This window comes from Panthera pardus, unplaced genomic scaffold, assembly GCF_024362965.1.
Source record: "Panthera pardus isolate Hobbes unplaced genomic scaffold, ASM2436296v1 HiC_scaffold_25, whole genome shotgun sequence".
In the NCBI taxonomy this organism is placed as follows: Eukaryota; Metazoa; Chordata; class Mammalia; order Carnivora; family Felidae; genus Panthera; species Panthera pardus.
In genome coordinates, this window is record NW_026526821.1 from 80,549,888 (window position 1) to 80,574,505 (window position 24,618).

Genomic DNA, 24,618 nt, shown 5'->3' on the forward strand with positions numbered 1-24,618 from the left:
TCCTCTTTGGAAAAATGTCTTTTCAGGTCCTTTGCTCATTTTTTAATTGAATTGTTTGATTTTTTTGCTATTGAATTGTAGAAGTTGTAATATATTTTGGATATTAACCCCTTATCAAATACATGATTTACAAATATTTTCTCCCATTTGTAGATTGCCTTTTTGGTTTTTTTTTTTTGACTATTTCTTTTGCTGTGCAGAAACTTTTTGGTTTGACACAGTGTCACTTATTTTAGCTTTTGTGGCCTATGCTTTTATTGTCTTTTATCAAAAAACAACAACAAAAACAAATAAACAAACAAAGAAACCCACAAAAAATAAAAAACCCACACTGCCAAGACCAATGTCAAGGAGCTTTTTCTCAATGTTTTCTTCTAGGACTTTATGGCTATAGGTCTTACATTTAAGTCTTCAATTCATTTTTAGTTTTTGTGAGTCATGTAAGATAGGAGTCCAGGTTCATTATTTTGCATGTGGATTTCCAATTTTCCTACACCACTTATTGAATTCATCCAAGGGATACAGGAATCAGGGATGCTGATTCATAGGGGCACATGTACCCCAATGTTTATAGCAGCACTTTCAATAATAGCCAAATTATGGAAAGAGCCTAAATGCCCATCAACTGATAAATAGATAAAAAGATGTGGTTTATATATACAATGGAATACTACTTGGCAATGAGAAAGAATGAAATCATGCCATTTGCAGCAAGGTGAATAGGACTGGAAGGCTGAGTGAAACAAGTCAGAGAAGAACAGATATCGTATGTTTTCACTCATATGTGGATCTTGAGAAACTTAATAGAAGACCATAGGGGAAGGGAAGGGGAAAAAATAGTTACAAACAGAAAGGAGAGAGGCAAACCATAAGAGACTCTTAAATACAGAGAACAAACTGAGGGTGGATAGAGGGGTAGGGGAGAGGGGAAAGTAGGTGATGGGCATTGAGGAGGGCACTTGTTGGGATGAGCGCTGTGTGTTGTGTGTAAGCAATGAACCATGGGAGTCTACTCCAAAAACCAAGAGCACACTTTACACACTGTATGTTAGCCAATTTGACAATAAATTATATTAAAGAAAGAAAAAAAAAAGGAAAGAAAAAACTAACTTGTCCCCATTGTGTATTCTTGGTGAAAGACTAGTTGACCATATATGCATGGGTTCATTTCTGGGCTCTTTATTCTGTTCCATTGGTCTGTGTGCCTGTTTTTATGCCAGTTATCACATATAAAATGGAATATAACATAAACATTAAAGAAATGACATACACTTATGTTTACTGATATGGAAAACTATGTCATATTGTTGAAAGAAAAAAATCAAGTTATAAACAAAAAGTATAGGGAATGAATACATTCACAGAGAGGTATTTTAAAGGATGTCCATTGGTTTTTTATTTTTATTCTCTTTATTTATAGTTTACTTTCTATTATAGTATTATTTATTCTTATAATCAAAATATTTTATTTTAATCTAAGGTCTTGCTGAATCATATTGCTTTTGCTTACAAAATATCCTCTCTTTTACATTCATATAATTCAAGCCCTGTTTCAGGTATTCATTATTTTTTACATGGCTATGTAATAACAATAGTTGCTCTGTCTCAACAATAATAACACATAATATCTGTATATTACTTACCAGTTGCAAAGTACTTTCAATACATTATCCCCACTAAGACTCAAAAACAACCTTATGAATAAAGAAATATGAAGAAAATCTACCTTTACTGAGGTGAATACTGGTAAAGGTGAGAAAGTAGAGATAGATAGTGGGGTCAAAAAATCTAAAAAGTGTTGTTATTTCTGACACTGTGATGTCTACATGTAGAGATATTGGCCAAATAAAACCTTCTCTCAATATACGAATATGTCTATTCAATTTGATAAAACAAAATACAGATGATAAATAATAACTTTTTGAATTAGAGATTTCTTCACGATCAATGAAAGCACAATTTAACTGAATGATGCAAAGTTAGAATTTAAACAACAAACTCATTCCAAAGACAAGTGACCTAATGTCATGAAGCTATTTTAATATCTAAAGCATCAAAGCTTAAACTACAGAAATGTCTTCATTGTGCAGAAGATTCAGGTAAAAGAGCCTTCCAGAATTTTTTTTGTTTCGTTTTCAAGAAGCTTTTACTTTATTGGTTTCCTTGACAACAATGAATTTTCTGTGGAGAATATGCTAGGAAACCAGGAAAGGAACACCACCTCATCTGACCTCACTGTGACATTGTGGTAAAAGATCTTAGAAGAACCTGATACAGAGCACAAGGATCTGTAAGAAACTGGCCAATTTTACTGCTGTTAGCTAATAAATGGGAGGACTAAAGTGTATATGAATTTATAACTTCTTGGATGTGTTTTGCACTGTGGGTACTTTAAAAATATAAGTGAGAACATTCATAATTTGTTACTTTACACTAAAATCTAAGGGACAAACTTGAGCACATTCAAAATCTATGGTACATATTTTGCCCTATGTCCTGGCTTCTGTAGCTGTACTTTAGAGAATGGATTAAAAGGACACGCTTATTAGATAGAAAGGTGTCATCCCCTCACATCAAGGTACACGAGGAGAAAAGTTCAAGAATTATAAATTCTTAGAAAACATAAAAAATCCTTTGGGCCCCAGCAAAGAAAATGTCAACGAGTCAAAAGAGACTAGATGGCTATTGACCAGTTTCATGAAGGCAAAGCTGCAAGCCAAGAAGGAATAATGCTTTCTCACCATGTGTCTAAGGCACAAATGACACTAATCCTTTTTAATGGTCACAAAAGCTGACAACTTACTCAGCCTTAGAACTGAAGGCACAAAATCATCTCTGGGAATGACTCACCATAAACAGGTCACGAGCACCAATGTCAACAGCTAACAGAAATGCCTTTTCAAATCTCTGGTACCTATAATGAAGAAAAGAAATGTATATGTTAGTTATGAACAAAACCATAAAAGAAGAGAGCTGCTTGTTTAATGTATTTATGTGTTACTGTTTTTTGTTCTTCTGATGGGAAAAATATTTTCAAACAGTGGGGAATTTGCCTGCTGGGATTTTCTGTATGTGAAATGTTATTGCACTTAGAAGGGCCTTAGTCAAAGAGCCTGCAGAGGCCTTCGATGCAATTTGCAAGGATAAGCATAACCCAGAAAAGGTGCTGTTGAATGTAGGGAAATAATAGCTTAGGAAAAAGTCTCTCATAATTTTTAACTTTATCATGTTTTCTAAGAGAAAAGTATGGGAATATGTAGAATATAGCAAGATAACAGTAATTAACAAACCGAATAATTATACTTTTGGTTTCACAGGTAAAAGTTGAGAAGCCATACGCTGTATTATTACAAAAGTCATATTTGTGAGTTTTGGAAAATATACACCCTAGGTTGTTCGAAAATGACAGTAGAAATGGTTTCTAAATATTTTAACGTATTTTCTAAGTATGTTTTTTTAATGCTTATTTATTTTTGAGACAGAGACAGAGAGACAGAGGGAGAGAGGGAGGGAAGGAGGGAGGAAGCTGGGGAGGGGCATACAGAGGAGACAGAAGATCTGAAGTGGACTCCACACTGACAGCAGAGAGCCTGACTCAGAGCTCAAACCCACAAACCGTCAGATCATAACCTGAGCCAAACTTGGATGCTTTACTGATTGAGCCACCTAAGCGCCCCTTTTCTAAGTATTCTTAAGTATTTTCTAAATACTTCAAACATTACTTTTCTACTCTTTTTACACAATATACACTTTTCCTAAAGTATAACTTTGATAATTATTTTTTTATAATGTTTATTCATTTTTGAGAGAGAGAGAGAGAGAGTGAGAGAGAGCACGAGTGGGGTAGGGGCAGAGAGAGATGGAGACACAGAATTCAAAGCAGGCTCCAGGCATTGAGCTGTCAGCACAGAGCCTGACACGAGACTCGAACCCATGAACTGGGATATCATGACCTGAGTCGAAGCTGGGCGCTTAACCGAGTGAGCCACGCAGGTGCCCCTGATAATTCTTTTTAGTGAAAGTTTAATTTTAGCCCAAGATATATGAAAACTACAGTTTAAATTAATTACCTTCACAGGAAAGTTGAAGCTCCTGAAAGCAAAGCATGTTATGATCACATACTTTGCACAGAGTTTTAGAAGGAAAGGTCTTTTTTTTCTTTTTTTGGTTTGAATGCTGAGATTTACATAGATATAATTGTGAGAATTTCTGACTCCAGAAACAAGCAGGTAAATAACCAGGTTGTACTCTGTTCTCTATTTTATATTGTGAAATATGACAGTATAAAATATAAAGATTTCAATTGCAACACATCAGAAATATGGAATATTAACAGATTACATAAATTTTATCAGTAAAATAGCTAAAATAATTTAAGTCCTAACAAAAAATTAATGACTCTTATTGCCAATCTCCTCCTTCACCGTTCTTACTAACCTCTCCAGTATTTGCCTGAATCCCTTTAACTATGGAAGATCAGAAGGCAGTTGTATTTCTTTTGTTCCAGGCAGTTTACTGATTCCCTGTGTATTCAGTGGAGGTGGGATGTAATGAGAAACAGAGGACTGTAGCAAGTTGTACAACTTGTTCATACATTCACTGCTATTTTGCATTTGATCCCACTACACTGAAACTTTTCTGTCAATAGTAATCTTCCAGCTTCTAATGATGAAACGTAAGATAAGTTCTCATCTTGTGTGCCCTTTTGGCCACATCTGACCCTACAAATTTCCCCTCCTTGAAACTCCCTTTTTCCTTGCGTTTGGAGATGCCATTCTTTGTTTTCTCATTTCTGACATTTCATTTTCTTAGTCTCCTTTCCCAGTTTGTTCTATGCCTACTCCATAAAGTTGGTGTTCTATGGTCCTCTTATTTATACTTACTACTCTAGTCTCCCCAATAACCTTACCCACTTCATGCCATTGATAATTACATCAATAACTCACGAATCCCTAGGTTCCCTATCTTTCCTGAGCTCCAAACTTTTATTTCCAGGTACTTTAAATTTAAAGTGTCTAACATACCCATCAATACATCAATTTGGCAACCATATATATGATAAATTAAAATTGGAGAAAGTGAAATTAAGAGGGACAAGATAGGATGTTTTGTTCTTTCTAGGTGAGAGATAATGATGAGCACTATGATAAAATGAAGGATTGGCTTTGGAATTGGGCAGAATGGTCAACCAGAAATACCAAAGGGAACTCCCAACTAGACTGCCTATAAAATATACATTAAAGTACATCACAGAACTCTAAAAAAATAAGAAAATCTAAGAGTACCATAGTCTCAATCAAAATATAACCAACCAAATGAAATCCCTTCATTAAAACTAGAGTAAAGATCCCTGAGCAGAGAGCAAATACTGGGGGAGAGGGAGAGGCAGAACTACCCTAAGGGCCATCACACTCAAGAGACTGAGCTCTGAACAAGTGTCAGGGTAACGGTGCTAAGCCCAAGACTTCTGATTAAGCCAAGGGCTAAAATGTTCCCAGGATATTAGTGTCCCTAACTTTGGCATAAAGAATAAAAAAAAAAAATTCATGTCTTGCTTAAAGCTTTTTCTTTAAGTAGACTCTACACCCAATGTGGGGCTCAAAGACACAACCCTAAGACTGAGAGTCACATGCTCCAACAACTGAGACAGCCTAGCACCCCTAGATTAAAGCATTTTTTATAGAAATCCCCAGGCTTATCATAAATTAAAATAAAACAAGTATGAGCTCATGATCAAAAATCACCAAACGCACAAGAAAACAAGCTAGTATGATGGAAAATAATTTCACAGATTATTTTTTCTTATGGTATGCTATAGTTCATACATGCTTCCTTTACTATTTTTCATTCTTTTTTCTTTGCTCTCCTTTGGGTAATTTCAAAAGACTTGTCTTCTACCTCAAAGATTCTTTCACTGGCTCAATTCCATCAGATGTTGATGCTCTCTACTTCATGTTTCATTTTATCCATTGTATTCTTCACCTCCAGAATCTGTTTTTTTTTTAATGATTTTTGTCTCTGTAAAGTTCTCATTTTGTTCATTGTTTTCCTTATCTTAATGTCTTTGTTTTCTTGTAGCTCGTTGAGTTTCCTTAAAATGTTTAATTATTGGGTATACCACAGATCTTCATTTCTTTGGGGATATTTATTAAAAAATATCATGTTTCTCTGGTGGTGTCATGTTTCCTTGATATTTCATGCTTCTTCAAGTCTTATGTTGCTGTTCTCTCATTTAAAGAGTAGTCACCTGGGGCACCTGGGTGGCGCAGTCGGCTAAGCGTCCGACTTCAGCCAGGTCACGATCTCGCGGTCCGTGAGTTCGAGCCCCGCGTCAGGCTCTGGGCTGATGGCTCAGAGCCTGGAGCCTGTTTCCGGTTCTGTGTCTCCCTCTCTCTCTGACCCTCCCCCGTTCATGCTCTGTCTCTCTCTGTCCCAAAAATAAATAAAAAACGTTGAAAAATAAAAAAAATAAAAAAAAATAATAAAGAGTAGTCACCTAATTCAGTCTTACCAACTAGTTTCAGGAATATTAGCCCTGTAGGGATTCTGAGCCGTTCTCAGACTTTTTCTATGGATAAACCTGCTCCACACTTCTTATTCTCTCTTGGGGAGGAATTCTTAAGATGTATGCCTTCTCTCTATTCTGCAACCCTAGGCCAGATGCTGAGAACCTGCTATTTGCTTTCCTAGGGTACTCCTTATGCCCAAGTTTGTGTGCTTTCTCTTAGTCCTACAGTCAGGCTATCTGTGTGTGATTAGTAGCCATTTCCAAAGTCTCCTCTTGCCACCCTGGACTCATGCATAGGATGCTGGCCATGGAGTGTGGGGGCACACATGGAGCATTTGGGGTACCTGTTGCCAGTTGTGCGGATCCATAGGCAAGGTGTCCTCATCAGTTCGTGGGTAGGCTTCTTGATAATAGTCTGTCAGTCAGTCTGGTCGGTCAGTCAGTTAGTAGCATCTGTATCCCTTTGATGCCCTCTATGAGCAGTGACTGCTGTTTTTCCAGCTGTTCTCCACCCCCTTGATATGCAGTACACTTGAGTATTCTGGATGGGATGAGAAAGAAGTAAGTCTCTGGCAGCATCCTGCACAGCTTGGGAAGCCAGGCACTTACTCAACATGCTCTCACTTTTAGCCATGGGAGAAATCATGGGCCGAGGTCTCTCTTGGCACTGAGCTGTGCCACCCTGGGAAAGGGATGACACAAGTAAAGTGAAACTGCTCCTCTTACCCTATTCAATGGATCCAATCTCAGATTTTTCCCCCCTTTTTGCTCCAGAGGTGTGCTGGAACATCTCTGCTGGACTCCCAGACTTCCACAAAGGCACTCTTATTCATGGGTGATTGTCTAAATTGGTGTGCTGAGGAGTAAATGGTAAAAAACTTATTCTGCCATGTTGATGGTTGTATAATTTCACCTTTTATATTCAGGGCTGTGATCCACTTCAAGTACGTTTGTGTTGGCAAAAGGTAGAGGACAAGACTCATTTTCCCCCCTATATGGATCACCAGTTTATGTCGTATCATATTTGGAAAAGACCATCTAGACTACATTGAATTACTTTATCAATTTAGTAAAAAACAGTTGTAGTAAGTTTTGAAATCAGGAAGTGTGTGTTCCCTACCGTTGTTCTTTTTTAAGATTGTTTGGGCTGTTTGGGCCCCTTTGCAATTTCATATAAGTTTGTGAACTGGCTTTTTCTATTTCTGAAAAAAAAAAAAGGCACTGGAATTTTGAATCTTTGGACTACTTTGGGTAAGTGCTGCCATCTTAACAAGAGGAAGTCTTCTAATCCACATATATGGGATGTCCACATTTATTTAAGTCTTCTTTAATTTCTTTTAGCAATATTTTTATGCTTTCAGTTTATAAAACTTTGCCAGTGGTAGAATTATAATATAATATAATATAATATAATATAATATAATATAATATAATATAATATCTTTTCAATTTATGCATATATATTATTAACATACATACAGTGTTATATTAGTTTCAAGTTTACAATATGATGATTCCACAATTTCATACATTACTCAATGCTCATCATGAAAAGTATACTCTTAATCCCCTTAATCTATTTCACCCATCTCCACAACCCTCTGGCAACCACCAGTGTTTTCTCTGTACTTTTTGTCTCTTTTTTCTTTGTTAATTTGTCTTGTTTCTTAAATTCCACGAGTGAAATCATATTTCACTGACTTATTTCACTTAGCATTATACTCTCTATCTATGTTGTCACAAATGGCATGATCACATTCTTTTTTTTATGGCTGAGCAATATTCTATGATATATATAACATACATATCACATCTCCTTTATCCATTCATCTATTGATGGACACTTGGTTTGCTTCCATATCTTCATCATTGTAGATAATATTGCAATAAACATAGGGGTGCATACATCTTTGTGAATTAATGTTTTCATTTTCTTTGGATAAATACCCAGTGGTGTTTACCACCCAGTGGTGGCATTACTGAATCATATTGTAATTCTATTTTAAAATTCTTGAGGAATCTCCATACTGTTATCCATCGTGGCTGCACCACACAGCACACAGGGTTCTTTTTCTTCCACATCCTCACCAGCATTTATTACTCCTTGTCTTTTTAATTCTAACCATTCTGACAGGTTTAAGGCAATAATACCTCACTATAGTCTTGATTTGCAATTGTGATAATTAGTGGTGTTGAGTATCTTTTCATATGTCTGTTAGCCATCTGTATGCCCTCTTTGGAAAAGCATCTATTCAATTCTTCTGCCCATTTTAATCAGATTATTTGGGGGATTTTTGGTGTTGAGTTGTGTAAGTTCCTCACAAATTTTGGACATTAACCCCTTATCAGATATACCATTTGCGAATATTGTCTCTCATTCATTAGGTGGTCCTTTTGTTCTGTTGATGTTTTCCTTCACTGTGCAAAATCTTTTTTATTTTGGTGTAGTCCCAATAGTTTAATTTTGCTTTTCTTTCCTTTGCCTGAGGAGACATATGTACAAAAATGTTTTATGGTCTCAGGTTTAACATTTAGGTCTTTAATCCACTTTGAGTTTATTTTTGTGCATGGTGTTAAGAAAGTAGTCCAGTTTTCCCAGCACCATTTGTTGAAGGAACAGTCTTTTCCCCATTGTATATTCTTGTCTCCTCTGTTGTAGATTAACTGATCATATAAGCATGAGTTTATTTCTGGGATGTCTATTCTTTTCCATGGATCTATATGCCCATTTTTGTGCCAATATCATATTCTTTTGTTACTAAAGCTTTGTAGTATATCTTGAAATCTGGATTGTGATACCTCCAGCTTTGTTCTTCTTTCTCAAAATTGTTTTGGCTATTCAGGTTCTTTTTTGGTTCCATACAAATTTAAGGATTATTTGCTCTACTTCTGTGAACAATGCCACTGGAATTTTGATACAGACTGCACTGAATGTGTACACTGGTTTTGGTACTATGGACATTTTAACAATATTGGTTCTTCTACTCCATGTGCATAAAATATTTTCCCATTTGTTTGGGCCATCTTCAGTTTCTTTCATCTGTGTTTTATAGTTTTCAGAGTACATGGCTTTCATCTCCTTGGTTAAGTTTATTCCTAGGTATTTATTCTTTATGGTGCAAATGTAAATGGGATTGTTTTCTTAATTTCCCTTTCTGCTACTTCATTATTAGCGTATAGAAATGCAACAGATTTCTGTCTGTTAATTTTGTGCCCTGTGACTTTACTGAATTCATTTATCAGTTCTAGTGGTTATTTGGTGGTCTTTAGGGTTTTCTATATATAGTGGCATGTCATCTGCAAGTAGTCAAAGTTTTACTTCTTCCTTACCCATTGTATTTCATTTTATACTTTTTATTTCATTTTCTTATCTGATTGCTACAGCTAGGACTTCCAGTACAATGTTGAATAAAAGTGGTGAAAGTGGACATCCTTGTCTGGTTCCTGATGTTAGAGAAACATAAATGAAAAACCCACAGCTAACATTATACTCAATGGTATTAAGAAAAAGTTTTTCTTCTAAGATCAAGTGTAGGATTTTTGGTTTATAGTTTTTTCCTTTGTACATTTTAAATGTCATCCCACCACTTTCTGACCTCCATGGTTTCTAATGAGAAATAAGCTGTTAATCTTACTACAGATCCTGATTATAAGTTGCTTTCTGCTTTCCACCTTCAAGATTCTCTTCTTGGTTTTTGAATTTTGATTGTAATGTGTTTAATGTGGATCTTGTTGAGTTGATTATACTTGAATTTCATCTTGTTTCTTGGATATGTAGATTCATGCCATTAGTCAAAATTTTCTTCTAAGACTCCCATAATGCATATGCTTAATGGCATCCCACAGGTCCCTCAAGTTGTTTTTATTTTCTTCATTCTGTTTTTATATCTGCTCCTCTAGCTTGATAATTTAAATTGTCCTATTTTCACATTCAATGATTCTTTCTTCTGCCTGCTCAAATCTGTTGAATCAATCTAGTGAATTTCTCATTTCAACTATTATACTCTATAGCTCAAGATATTCTATTGGATTCCTTTTTACAATTTCGATCTCTTTATTATATTCTCTATCAGGTAAGGCATTATCCTTCTTGTTTCTTTTTGTTCATTGTCCATGGTTTCCTTTAGCTTTTTGAGCTTATTTAAGATAGTTAATATAAATAAAGTCTTTGTCTAGTCATCCCAGTGCCTAGGTTTCCCCTGGGATGCTGCCAACTTTTTTTCCTTGTGAATGGGCCATAGTTCCCTGCTTCTTTGTATGCCTTTGAAAACTTTTTTTTTTTGAAATTAGACATTTTGAGTATCATGATGTGATAACTCTGGAAATCAGATTCTTTCCCTCTCTAGGTTTTACTGTACTGTTGAGGGCACTACTCCATTTGTTTACTGACATTCCCAAACTATTTTTGCAAGGCCTATATTCCTTCTCATGTGTGATCACTGACATCTCTGTTTCATTATCTCAGCAGCCAGATATTTTTTAAAATCCTGACAGATGACCTGATAGATTTTTTTTCAAATTGTGAAGCAACAAAAAACTCTCCCAGTCTTTGTAGATTGGCTCAGAGTTAGGATACTCCTTTATTGCTTAGCCAAATTACCTACATATAATTCTGTCTTAGCCTTACCTTCTTTCTTATGCAGGGCCGAAGGTCTTCCTGAGGTTTATAACTGGGGTTCTCTCAGGTCTTTCTGAGCATGCATCCAGCTTTGGGCATTTGTGTTGCACCTGTGATGCACTAGTATATGTAGTAGCCCTTCAAGGAACTTATTCTAAAATATCTTCTGCTTAGCCTTCTCTTTCCCAGGTCTGCTGGTCAATCTGCTGCTCTTCCCAGTCTCCCTCTCTTGCCTGAGTCAGCTATGCATATTATATGTCTTTAAATGCTTTTGACATATGCAAATGCTTTTGCCAGAGATGCTGTCATAGCCTGACAGAGGTAAATGAAACCAAGCTTCTGCACTGGTCCCTCTGGAAACCACACACTGGTCAAAATGCAAAATGTATAACCACAGTTTTTGAGAACAAGGTCCATCATGGCCCTCTGCACCAGCTAGGTAATACTAGGAATGCCAACCACTGTCCTCAAGGCCACTGTCATAGAGGGGTATGGGGGATGGTAGATAGGTAAACAAAAATGCAGTAATTCTTTCTTACCTATATTTAGCATTCTCTGTCTTTATTAGGCACTATTGTTTTAAGTTTTAAAAATTAGATTATAAAGTTAAAGTTAATTCTGTCAGTTTTGTTGCTTAATGATTGCTTCAGTGGAAGGACTGATTCTTGGAGCTCCCTACTCTGTTTTCATGTCATCTCTCCCACTTCTATTTATAAACCTCAATGTGGCACTCATGAGAATCTCTCTCTCAGATCTCCTACTGCAGGGAGTACAACTGACTGACAGCCCCAGCTGCTGCATTTTGAAATCTATCATTGTGTTTTCCTGTTAAGGCTACACTTTCCATAAGCTGCTCCTGGGCAGTGGCTGAGGGCAGTTGAGATAGTAAGGCAGTCCTGTTCCTGGGTGACACGGGATTCTTCAAATGGGCAACACTGGCTTGATGACTTCTGATAGCCTTAGAACTTTCCTTAGAATTGCTCAGAAGTATGCTTTGGTGGGTGGTGGAGGCTGTGGATGGGCAATACTTATTAAGCAGACAGTGGAACAGACTGATTACTACTAAGTTGTATTTACATCATGAGGAAGCATAATGAGAGACTGAATGCTCTTTTCTTTCCTTCTTTTTTTTTTTTTTTTTTTCTTCTTCCCTGAGTGCTCTTTTCAGTTAATAGCCACTTTGGTAGTTTACAGAAGTCCTTATCCTCTGCATTTGAAAAGCAGATACAGTTGACATGGGGGAGACCTAATCGTTAGAGTCAAAGAGTTCTAGAGACATTTGGATGTACTACCAAGGCAAGTTTACTTTACTAGTCAATGCCCTGTTAAGAACACCTGGGATCCTGATATCTGGGATGGGTACATCTTCCACCACTTCCAATTGTGCTAGAAGATTCTGTAGAGACCCTCCTCTCAAACCAACAAATATTCCCTCCCCTTAGGAAGTGCCTGTGCCGCTGCCTGGCTGCCAGGCTGATAACTGGGGTTAAATCTCAGCACAATACAGCTAGGAACATGCTAGATCTGATAAACTATGAGACCATACGCTTAAATAATTACAAGATTTAGCTAGCATGTGCCAGTAAGAAAAGGGGAGTTGGAATGGAAGACAGGATAAATAAGAATTCATTACTGTGGGGAACACTCCTTCAGGATACAGAATTTAACATCCTATCAAGGGCTCCATGGGGTGGGATAAACTGCCGCTGGAATGGCTCTTAAAAGCCTGAAAAAAAAAAAAAAAACAATGGCCAAACTCAATGAAGTGGAAATGCCTGGCAATGCCAAGTAGTGCAAAAAGAAATAAAGTGGATGGTGGATGAGAGAGAGGATGAATACTATTTGCAGCCATGAGATGAAACTCAGTGACAATGGATACAGTTTATCTTACTAACTTCCCTTTTTGTCTCCAGTTTCCATGGAATAGCTGTTCTCTGAACCTATGTGGAAAAGTAGATCTGTACAGTGGCATTCATGAGAAGGCACATCTGAGATCTCTGACTTCAGGGTACAAAATAGACCAACAGCTTCAGATACTGTGGTCTGAAATTTATCACTGCATCTACACTGAGGCTACATTCCCCAGAAGCTATACCTAGCCAATGAATGATGAAGCAGGGATTCTCAGGCAGGTCCATTCCTGGGAGACACGGACCTGTCCTGTCATTGTCCTTTGTCAGCTTTGTGGAGTCTCACTCTATGCATGTACAGCTTAGGGTTCACCTAAGTTGACTCTTACGCAGATTTCTGGAGCTCTTTCTCTACACAGCACCTGCCTCTCTAGTACACAAACCCACAAATTCCAATTGTCTCATCTTCCCTGAACTCTGACCAATTCAACAAACTGCCTGCCATATTCTGCTTGGGTTCCCCCTCCTTGCTCTCTGATGTAGAAAGTAGCCCTGTTGGAAAACCAGGTGATCATAAGATTGACCTTATTTATTTTTCACTCTCAGGGACCAGAGTCCTGCACTGTCAATCACTTCACCTCTAAAAACAAATTTTAATGTCCAGTTTAATAGCTGTCTCTGGTGACAGGTCAATCTATTACCAGTTATCATCACAGCTGACAGCAGAAGGTCTCAGAAATAGTATCTTCAGTAAATATTATAACCCCATCAACAACACCCATGGTAACAACAATAGATCTTATTTATTTATTGAGATCTTCTCTGTACTAGTTACTATTTTAAGTACTTTCTATGTATTAACTCATGTAATCTTCACAACAACCCTATCAATTTGGTACTATTCTTATCTTTTATTTAACAAGGAGAAAACTCAAGCACAAAGAGGTTAAGTAAAAGTTGTCGTATAAAATACAGAACATCTGGGGCACCTGGCTAGCTCAGTTGGTAGAGTATGCAGACTCTTTTTTTTTTAAGTTATATATATATATATATATATATACATATGGAGGGGGGGGGGAGGGATGAGATGAGAAAGAGAGGTGCCGAGAGAGAGAGAGAGAGAGAGAGAGAGAGAGAGAGAGAGAGAGAGAGAATGAGATGAGAAAGAGAGGTGCCAAGAGAGGGAGAGAATCCCAAGCAGCCTCCACACTGCCAGTGCAGAGCCCGATGTGGGGCTCAAACTCACAATTGTTGAGATTGTGACCTGAGCCGAAATCAAGAGCTGGAAGCTTAGCTGACTGAGCCACTGAGGCGCCCCTAGAGTATGCAGACTCTTAATATCAGGGTGGTCAGTTCAAACCCCACGTTGGGCTTGAAACGTACTTAAAAAAAAAAAAAGAAGGAAAAGGAAAAAAAAAAGGACAGAAAACCCAGTTAAATTTGAATTTTAGATAATGAATAGTTCTTTAGTGTTAAGTATATCCCATATGATATCTGGGACATGCTTACACTAGATAATTCTTTATTACCTGAAATTCACATTTAACTGGGTGTTCTTTATTTTTATTTGCTAAATAAATCTGGCAACTTTAAACTTGCTCAAGGTCCTACAGCTACTTGTATAGTAATCTGGCTCCAAAACTTCCACCCTCTAATATAGTACTGCTCTAATACACTAGGAAAGAATGAACTATGTGCTATAGGCTTATAGGTCCTTCTTCTTTAGATAAGGTCTCTCAGTTCAGATAAGAAATGCCATGTTGCATTCATTAAAGAGGAATGACCAAATGACTTCCACCTTTGGCTCTATAAAGAGATGAGCCAGCTCCCTTTTTTGGTTTACAGCATATTAGGGACCCAAAATTCCATCATTTTGAACACTACAAGCTTTAAAACTAGTATCATTCAAAAGTTATCATCAGCTATATTGTCCCCTATAAGTACATTTGCTTTTATAGGGTGCTTACGAAATACCGCCAATGCCCAAGTTCCTGTGTTAACTCAAAGCGTTAGAAAACCTAATGACATTAATTCTTGACCTTAAGCAACTCACACTCTAGTAGGAGAAATAGACATAAACAATGATAGTAGCTTTCACATCTATTAAGTACTTATTTAATACATGCTAGTCATTTCATATTTATTATTTATAATTCTGACAAAGATGTTTAAGGTTAGTAAACTCCTCATTTGTAAAATGGAAATAAGAGTTTGTGCATTACTGTGTAAATTATTAAGCTGGGATTCACACTTAGTTCTGTTTGACTCTAGTGCTTGGGCTTTTCAAAAGCAATCGAGTGTGACCTCCACAACTATCTAAAACCTCAGTCTCTAAGTGCTAGAGCTTAGCAATTAAGACTTAAGGGAGCATTCCTACCTAGTGTACCCTCCTCCATACTTTGCAGAGGGCTGTTCATAACTGCTGTTGAGATTATCGAGACGGTGTGTAGCAAATACTCAAATTGTTTGTGTTATCATATTTGTTAAAGATATTATATCTGAGACATTCTTCTGTCAGCTATGATGAATAAGCTGATTCTATCGCCATAAACATAATGGCGGAAGTCATTCATTGCTTTCATATGGCTATTGATGATAGTAGTGTGTTGCAGTATGACTACTGACATTATGAAATGTAAAAAAAAAAAATACTATATTGAAGAATGTTCCTGTGATAACAAATCAATTTAAAATAAAACACAAACCATATCAATGACAGCAAACATATTTTAAAAATAATATATGTGAAAGATAGGGCCTGATAAAGGAGAATAACAGTACTGCTTAACTAAAGATACTCCTCTAGAGAGAACTGTTCAGTCAGGATTTGAGAACAAAAATGTCAACAAATTCTGGTACTAAGAACATCAAGACTTTACATAATAGCTGAGTTTATGAAATACCAGTTAAATAGCGGCCCTGTAAAATATGCCGAGAGGGAGATGTACTGAGGAGCTCCTGGATAGCTCTGTTGTTTAAGTGTCTGACTCTTGATTTTAGCTCAGGCCATGATCTTACAGTTTGGTAGTTTGAGCCCTGCACTAGGCTCAATGCTGACAGTGTGGAGCCTGCTTGGGATTCTCTCTTCTCTCTCTCTCTCTCTCTCTCTCTCTCTCTCTCATCCCTCCCTCCCTCCCTCCCTCCCTCCCTCTCTCTCTCCCTCTCTCTCTCTGCCCCATGCCACCCCCCACTCGTGTGCTCTCTCTCTCTCAAAATAAATAAATAAACTTTAGAAAGTATTGAGAGATGTTTCTGAGTCACTTCGTGGAAAGTTCAAATGAATTTGCCTCCAGTCTCCTGCTGCATAATTAGCTGTATGCCTGTATGTTGAGTATAGGAGTAAAAATCTGTGATTAATAAATCTATTAAAAATTTGCATGCATTGGTTGGTTGTGCATGTTAAATTTTATCTGTGAAGTATGGACAGAAGTAACAATCTAGCTCAAAGTTCCTGATTTATTCTAGAACCATGAACTTGTCAGAAGTCTCTCATGCTTTACTAAAATCATAACTGATAGTTTTTGTGTAGGGTACAAATTTAAAGGTAAATAACTTCTATCTCAGTTTAACTGTATTTACCACTTTTAAGTATTAAGTACTAAAATTTTCCTATAATAATTTAGTTCTCCTGAAAGACACCTAAAATTTCCCTCTATCTTGTTTCATGTCAAATAAGCTATGAGTGTTTTCTAGTCCTGCCTCTCTATAATTTTCAAAGATAAACTATTTCTAACTTACTGTTACAGTACAAAATAAGCTATGCAACAAATGAAATTATTACTAGTATTTTTAATTAATCAATACTGAATGGTAGTTAGAAGCCTCTGGAAAGAAAACTCTAAGTTGGTTTCTTTCCTTTTATCTTCTATATAAAAGGTACATAAACCTACATTAAATGACACATTTGAAGTCATTTGGGTTAGGAATAAACAGTCTTATTTTCATCCTTTGAAGGAAAAAAGTACATTTGGCAAGACGGAGGCTCATAAAAACTGTGACCAACTAGACCAACCATGTGCCCTGTGGTTGCTCTCTCACAGTGGCACTCCCCTCTTCATAACAATAGGAGGGCCATTTGAATTGTAGGGTTTCCCAGATCACACTCAGAGGACAGGTCACTCTTTCCCAAAAGGCCAAAATGGGAAAATTTGTGGAACAGAGGATTCCCTCCCCATAACACTGTGTGCTTCTCTTACACACACACTATTTCTCTAACAGCTGTCCCTGAGCCATCTCCCTGTCAGTCCCTTGTTGGTGTGGGTTAAGGCTTACGGTGTGAGTAGCTCAGTGCTACAGTTTAGCTGCTGTGAGATCTAATCCTCTCTCTCTCTGCAGAGCATAGTATATAGGGCATGTCAAAGAGCAGGGATTGTGGTGCAATGGGTACAATTCCACCTGCCTTTTGTTCTGTTTCGGCCCTAAATTGGACTCTTGCTTTTTGTACAGATTTACCTAAGTCTTTGGAAGTCTCCTGGCAATTCACAGGCATTTGGGGGGCACAGTAAGGCAAGTTATAACCACCTATGATGCTCTCTTTACTTACACAAATGCATGTGGCCAATATGTACACTTTTTTAGAGTTTTTCTACCCCACCTGCTCTTTAGCCTGCAACTTGGTTAAGTAATAAAATACATTTTGAAAACATGAAAAATGCTAAATATCTTTACTTAGTTTAAAAAGATTTGGAGAATTAGTAAAGTACTTCTTTTTTTCAAAATCATGGTTATATTTGCATTCATTTAACATTTCAGTCCTGCTCCTATTTCCCCAAAGTTTTTTAAAATAAGCAATTATAGTTTTTATTTGTGGAAAAATTTGCAGATGTAAAAGTGTTTGCTAGTAATTGTTTTATTGGGTACAACACTCCCAAGAGTTAGCAGAGGCAGGTGATTTGATTTCCATTTTACAGATAAAAAGCTTATCAAAAATCTCTTTAGTCTTTGGTTAAACTGGCATTAAAAAAAAATCACATCCCTTGATTCCAGTTCTCTTTTAACTCTACCACAATTAGCTTAGATGTAAATAAAGGAAGGCAAATTCTCCACTTTGCAGGTTAGAACTCATTACATTCATCCCCCAAACTTCTGTATGGTCTGCCTCAGTCTCTACTTCTCTTTAGTCTTGCCAATACATTGTAGCCCCCTAAAAAAGCCCTTGTTGCTAGGATGTACTTAGCTTTAATACATTTCATTTTCCTCCTTCCTCTCTTGCTTATCCCCTTTCTTCATGCTTCCTATTATCTCTTTCTATCCCTATCTCTTCCTTCCTTCCACTATATTCTCTCTATATTTCCTCTCCCTTCCTTCCCCTTTCCATTTTCTTTTCCTTTCCCCTCATTTCTCTCCTTTCTCACTTTTTATATTCATATCTTAATATCATACCCCCAATGTTTGAATCTTAGCATAATCCAACCACGTCATTCTGGCTCCTGCATCTACATTTAAACAGCCACGATGTCCTCAGTCTTACAAGATTTCCCTCATGCTTACAAAATACAAACTTGCATTTCCAAAGAATATCGATTAACATTAAAAAATATATATTTTCAAAAAGTCCAATAGAAAATAGACAAAGGACATGAAGAGATACTTCACCAGAGTATATACAGATGGAAAATTAATACACGAAAAGATCCTCCACATCATTAACCATCAGGAAAATGCAAATGAAAACAACAATGAAATATCACTGCACATCCATTATAACAGTTAAAACAAAAAACAGTGACAGTATTGGCAAGGATGAGAACCTAGATATTTCATATATTGTTGACAGGAACGCAAAATGATATGGCCATTCTGAAAACAGTATGGCAGCTTCCTATAGAACTAAACACACCCAACCCTGCATACGACTTTGCAAGCATACTCCTGGGCATTTATCACAGGGGAGTGGAAATTCACATCTACACAAAAATCTGTACATGAATGTTCATGGAAGCTTTACTTGTAATAGCCCCAACCTGGAAATAACGGAAATGCCCCTTGATAGGTAAATTCATGATTTTTAAAATTATACTTAATGGAATAACATTTTGTAGGAGAGTTGAATTAGCATCTTTATATAGGATATATGTCAAAAAGTAGTAGCCATTAAAATATTTCTAAGAAATTTTTCTTTCCACAAACAACGCAAACCAAACCAAACCTGAGCTTTGCATTAGACTAAAAGCCAAACAATACAAGTCGGTGTCTTGCTGTTACTTACGTACTGGTTTTACTTTATGGTTAGAGTTTCAACTGTTAGAGGACATTAGTGAACATTTTTACATCTAACGAAAGCTAATCAAGAAAACTACTTAAAAAGAAAAAAGAAAACTACTTATACTCCCTTGCCCAAACCCTTACTTTGTTTTTATTTTCTAAATTCTTTCCATTTTTTCCCAACATGAAAAGTTCTGAAATTGCCACAGTATCTTATGCCACAGATTGTTTATTTTTGTTTTTATTCTTTTATTACAATTATGAATGTAATACATAAATATTGTCTCGTTTTCAAAATTCAAATAATGCAGATAAAGCAAAAACCCCCTAGAACTGCTTCCGAATTCCAAGCCCAGGTATGAGCAGAAGTGAACACTTTTATTATTACAGACTGTGGCTTTTCATACTTCACTGTGACTTCCTAAACACATTAAGTATCAAAATAAATGATATAAAAACATACCGTTTTAATAGAGGTTTCCCTTAGACGTCTATCTCCAATGAGTAACCTCCCTCTCAAGGAAAACCTTTATGTTTCACTAACCTCTTTACTACTTAGCTGCTTCTCAATAGTCCGTGTTTATCTCTGAATACAGGCACTGGTGGAGAATTCTCAGCAAAGTGCTTCAGGCTAAAAACAGATGTTAATTAAAAATGCTGATAACCCATGGCACCTGTTGTTTCACACTTCTTTTGCTCCAGTCCCAGTCTGCCAAATCCCATCCTTTGTTTCAGTAATTCTCTGCAGCTTTTCTTCCATTCCAGCTGTAGGTCTTTCACTGTAGTGATCATTTAAACTTAATAGGAAAGTCATGTTTTATTGAACAAACCTATCAGGATGACTACACACACAGTCAGTTTAAGGAATGCAATATCACAGCTCTAAGAATGAACTACATTCTAATGATATGTGTCAATTGTCCGCATGTGATATCTCAACAATTTTAACTATGGGAACAGGAACTTAGTAAATCATTTAAGTGTATCTCTCTCTTCCATCTCTCCTGCTGGTCTCCATAGAGTGTTTTCATGGCAGGACTAAATGGAGGAAAGGAAGGGAATAGATCTAGCACTGAGAGAGACAAGGTCAAAATCCATAGTGACTTCAATCAAGTAGGCATGTAGTCAGCGAAGATCAAAGTTCTTGAAGAGTAACTATATTTAAGTCACTGAAAAGGAAATAAACTACACAAAAGTGGTAAGATGGAGAAGGACTAGAAAAGGAAATGTCACAAAGATGTGCATAGTGTGCAAATATATTGCATATATTGCCCAGAATATATTTGCATAAATTATATTTAATATAAAGCAATTAAGACTTATAATGTAATATTGTGGGCAAAATAGCTAGTGAGGTAATAAATGTATAAATTTGAATATCTGGAAACTGATCATTTACCACTGATGATAAATTATATTAAGCATGGGGTTGCAGATAGAGCTCTGAGCTATATTCTGCACTTTTGGCATAGTAGATGGCACACAGTAAATACATATTTGTTGAGTGAATAAATGTTTTTTTCAAAAACTAAAGAAAAATTTGGAGAAGATTCCACAGAAAGCGAAAATAAAGAAGTAGTTTGGGAGCGCCTAGGTGGCTCAATCAGTTAAGCATCAGACTCTTGATATTGGCTCAGGTCCCGATCTCACAGTTGTAAGATCGAGGTCCATATAGGGTTCCATACCAAGCATGGAGTCTGGTTGAGATTCTCTCTTTACTTCTCTCTCTGCTCCTCCCTGACTTGCATTCTCTCAAAATAATTAAAGAAACTTAAAAAAAAAGTGGTTTGAAACTAAACCACGTGAGTATAGTTCATACTACACCAAGCACATGTGTCACCATGTAGGGTAGAAAACTCCTCCTACTCAGTTGTATGTTGGGATCACATGACCTGTCCAAGCACCAGCCTAATCTTTCATTCTTTTGCAGATAGTGCAAGTGAGAGGAGTGGGAACAGAGAATAACAGTGAGGGCAACACTAACAAAGCTATACTTGTCAAAGAGAGAGGGGATGAGGCAGCAAAGCTCCAAGATTCACAGCATCTCTAGGGATGGAAAATTCACTTGAAAATTTGGAGGAGGGAGGTTTTATTTTTTTCTTTTTTAATGAGGTATTCTCACATGCATATACAGGTAAGGTCAACAGAATCCCATTTTTCTGTCAGCTGTGTGTGTGAGTAGGGAGAGGTAGTTGAAGGGAGAGAGAGGTAAGAAAGTCGAAAGGCCTGAAAATAGAAAGAAAAATAATATTCTAAAGAAAATGTGTTATTCTTATCTTGGTCATCAGTGCTATATTTATTAATACTGCAGTCCCGTGACTATGAGTAGGATACAGTACCATCAGGAAAGTGAACTAAGCTAATAACCCTGGTCTGCTTAGCTCTGCTTCTCTAATGTAGTCTAGGAGACAGGCTGAATGTGTGCAATCTCTGAGATGTTCGTATACATTTGAAAAATGAGCTGGCCCCTTCAGAGTTTAGTTTATTTACTTGATATTAACACAAAAATTTTGTTTCCACAAATTAATTTTCTCAACCACTGTGCTTGCATGAATGTTTTATTTACAAACTAGGCTACTCTTGGGCATACTTTCTGCTTCAGTTTTCCTGTAACATACAAGTCCCTAAAATTATGACTTGGGGTACAATTTTAGTATTGTTCTTAATTTATAACCAAAAGCTTAAAAATTAGAAATGAAAAAATGTATAGGGAAGTATAAAGAAGAACATAATTATCATTGTTAACTAATCTAGATTCAAACAGTTGATGCTTGAACAGTGCATGGGGTGGGGGCCTTACTCCTTGTGCAGTTGAAAATCCATGTATAACTTTAGACTCCCCAAAAGCTTAATTACTAATAACCTATTATTGTCTGGAAGCTTTACCGATAATATAAACTATCAACTAACCCATATTTTGTATGTTATATATTGTATTCTTACAATTAAATAAGCTAGAGAAAAGAAAATGTTATTAAGAAAATCATAAGGAAAAAAAGAAAAATCATAAGCAAGAGAAAATACATTTTTAATTCTATAGCAGAACAAAAAAAATCCAAGTATAAGTGGACCCATGCAGTTCAAAACCAGGTTGTTCAAAGGTTAACTGTATATACTTCCACTTATTAATTACATGTGTTCTACTATGCACAAAATAATCACCCTTGTCTTTATAAAATGGGTACATATTCATAAAAAGAGGTTCAAACAACACAAAAGGACAAATATCAAAGTATAAGTCACTCCCACATTGCAATAAATACCCATAAATTTCTCACGGTTACTGAGTTTAAGCTCCGTGTCCAGCTCTGAGCTGACAGCATGGAGCCTGCTTGGGATCTTCTGTCTTCCTCTCTCTCTGCCCCTCCTCCACTCACACATTCTCTCTCTCTCTCTCAAAATATGCAATAAATACCCATAAATTTCCATTGTTCACATTAGGTACACATCATCCGGGTGTCTTTGTATAGGTATATAAAATAGATGGAGAGATACCAAGAAATTCTTTTCTGTATAAAGGCTTTTATGTTACACATCCTATTTGTTAGTTAAGAGAAAAAAATTAATTTTGCTTTAAAGAAAAGAAGAAAAGTAGTTTTGTAGAAATAACCTTCAATTACTTATTTCCTAAACACAGGCTATTTCCTAAAAGATCCCTTTAAAGTTAAGAAATTAAAAATATTCAGGTTTTTAAAAGAATTTATATTCCTTTTAAACAGGATTTACTGACTCTGTTTTGAAAGATAATGACTCATGTTTTCTCCATCTCCCCTTCCTCCAACTTCCAATTCTTAATACAGTTCTGTTTTTTATATTATCCAAGATAATATTCTATTACTTTTCTAATTATAATTTCTATAGTTGTTTAGTATTAGTTACTCACAAAACGACTGCTTACTACCAGGCTTCTTTGTTTTTCTGTTAGATTCTCCATTTTTGAGAAGACTTTTATTTATGCTCATTATTAAGCATTTTTTCCACAAAAGGTTCAGAGGTGTTATATTGAGGTCTTTACTGTTTGATTTATTTGCCTATTATGTCTAATCTTGACAGAAATTTCAACTAGGTATAATATTCTTAGATTGCACTGCTTGATTTTTTTTTCATTTCAGGGACTTTTTTCTTGTTTTATATATTTGAGTACATCGTCTTTTCTCATTATCCTACTGTTGAATTATCTATCTTCTATATCTAATACATATTTCTAATTGCTTTAATTCCTTTGCCTTTTCATCTACATTCACTGTGATTATCTCAAGTATGTCCTGATTTCCAGTAGTTATCTGTTCTTTCTGGTGTGGTTTCTCTTTTTTTAACTGGAGTGTTTAGACCATTTACATATAATATGATTATTGATAAGTTTTGGTTTTAAATCTTCCACATTACTATTTGTTTTTCAATTGTCTTTTTTTCTGACATTCTTTTGGATTGAATATATTTTATGATTCTATTCCATCTCTTCATTATCAAGATTTTTCTCTTATAATTCTAGGGATAAGCCCAAGTTTCAAATGTCATTGTGAGAATGATGATTTCATGTAATTACTGCTCAGAAGAGAAATCAAGTTGAGGCTCATGTGCATCAGCAAAATAGGTATGCCCTTATTTTGAAATAATCAACTTATTATAAATATTCAATTTTAGGTCAAGTTTTACTATTTACATCTGCTTCAATAGTTACGATCAGAGTATTACATTCTAATAATATAAGGATGGTTTATTATTAGGGATCTGTCAATAAAAGTGTCAACAAAAGCCACCTGGGTGGCTCAGTAGGTTAAGTGTCTGACTCTTAATTTCAGAGTAGGTCATGATTTCACAGTTACTGAGTTTAAGCTCCATGTCCAGCTCTGCGCTGACAGCATGGAGCCTGCTTGGGATCCTCTGTCTTCCTCTCTCTCTGCCCCTCCTCCACTCACACTTCTCTCTCTCTCTCAAAATAAATAAATAAAATAGGCTATCTTTATAAAGGGGCATATAATCCTATCTGAAGATCTCCAAAAGGCATTCAATAAGATACAAAATATTTTTCAGATTCTTAGTAGCTTAGGAAGAGACAAATGTTCAGCTAACATGATTTAAAAACACACTAACAGGGAGGATTCTGGGAAGATGGTGGAATAGGAAGCAAGAGATATCTGTCAGCCCACCTAGACAACAACTGCCCTGTCAAAATCTGCCTGATGTAACTATTTTGGAATTCTGGAATCTACTGAAGGCTTGCAACTTCCAGGGAAAGACTTTGAAGGTAAGTTGAGGCTAATTTTGGTCAATTCCAGCTCTTACCACAGTAGCAGTTACCAATCCCCCAACCCCAACCATATGGCAAGCATCTCTGCATGTGTTCCTGGAGCAACTTTCATAACTGTGGGAGCTAGGATGGGGGAAAGGATCCTGTCCTCCAAATACTGGGTAACTGTGTTTTGATCGTTAATTGC

At 36.3% G+C, this 24,618-nt stretch overlaps 1 protein-coding gene across 4 annotated transcripts in view; it reads right to left on the minus strand.

Annotated features, from left to right (window-relative positions):
- Positions 1-24,618, minus strand: part of WDPCP (WD repeat containing planar cell polarity effector) — a 382,460-nt gene that overhangs the window by 184,290 nt on the left and 173,552 nt on the right. For all 4 annotated transcript variants that reach the window (XM_053890729.1, XM_053890730.1, XM_053890728.1 and 1 more), the window contains one exon: positions 2,851-2,914. In XM_053890729.1, the coding sequence (XP_053746704.1) occupies positions 2,851-2,914 (64 nt within the window). The remainder of the gene's footprint in view (positions 1-2,850; positions 2,915-24,618) is intronic.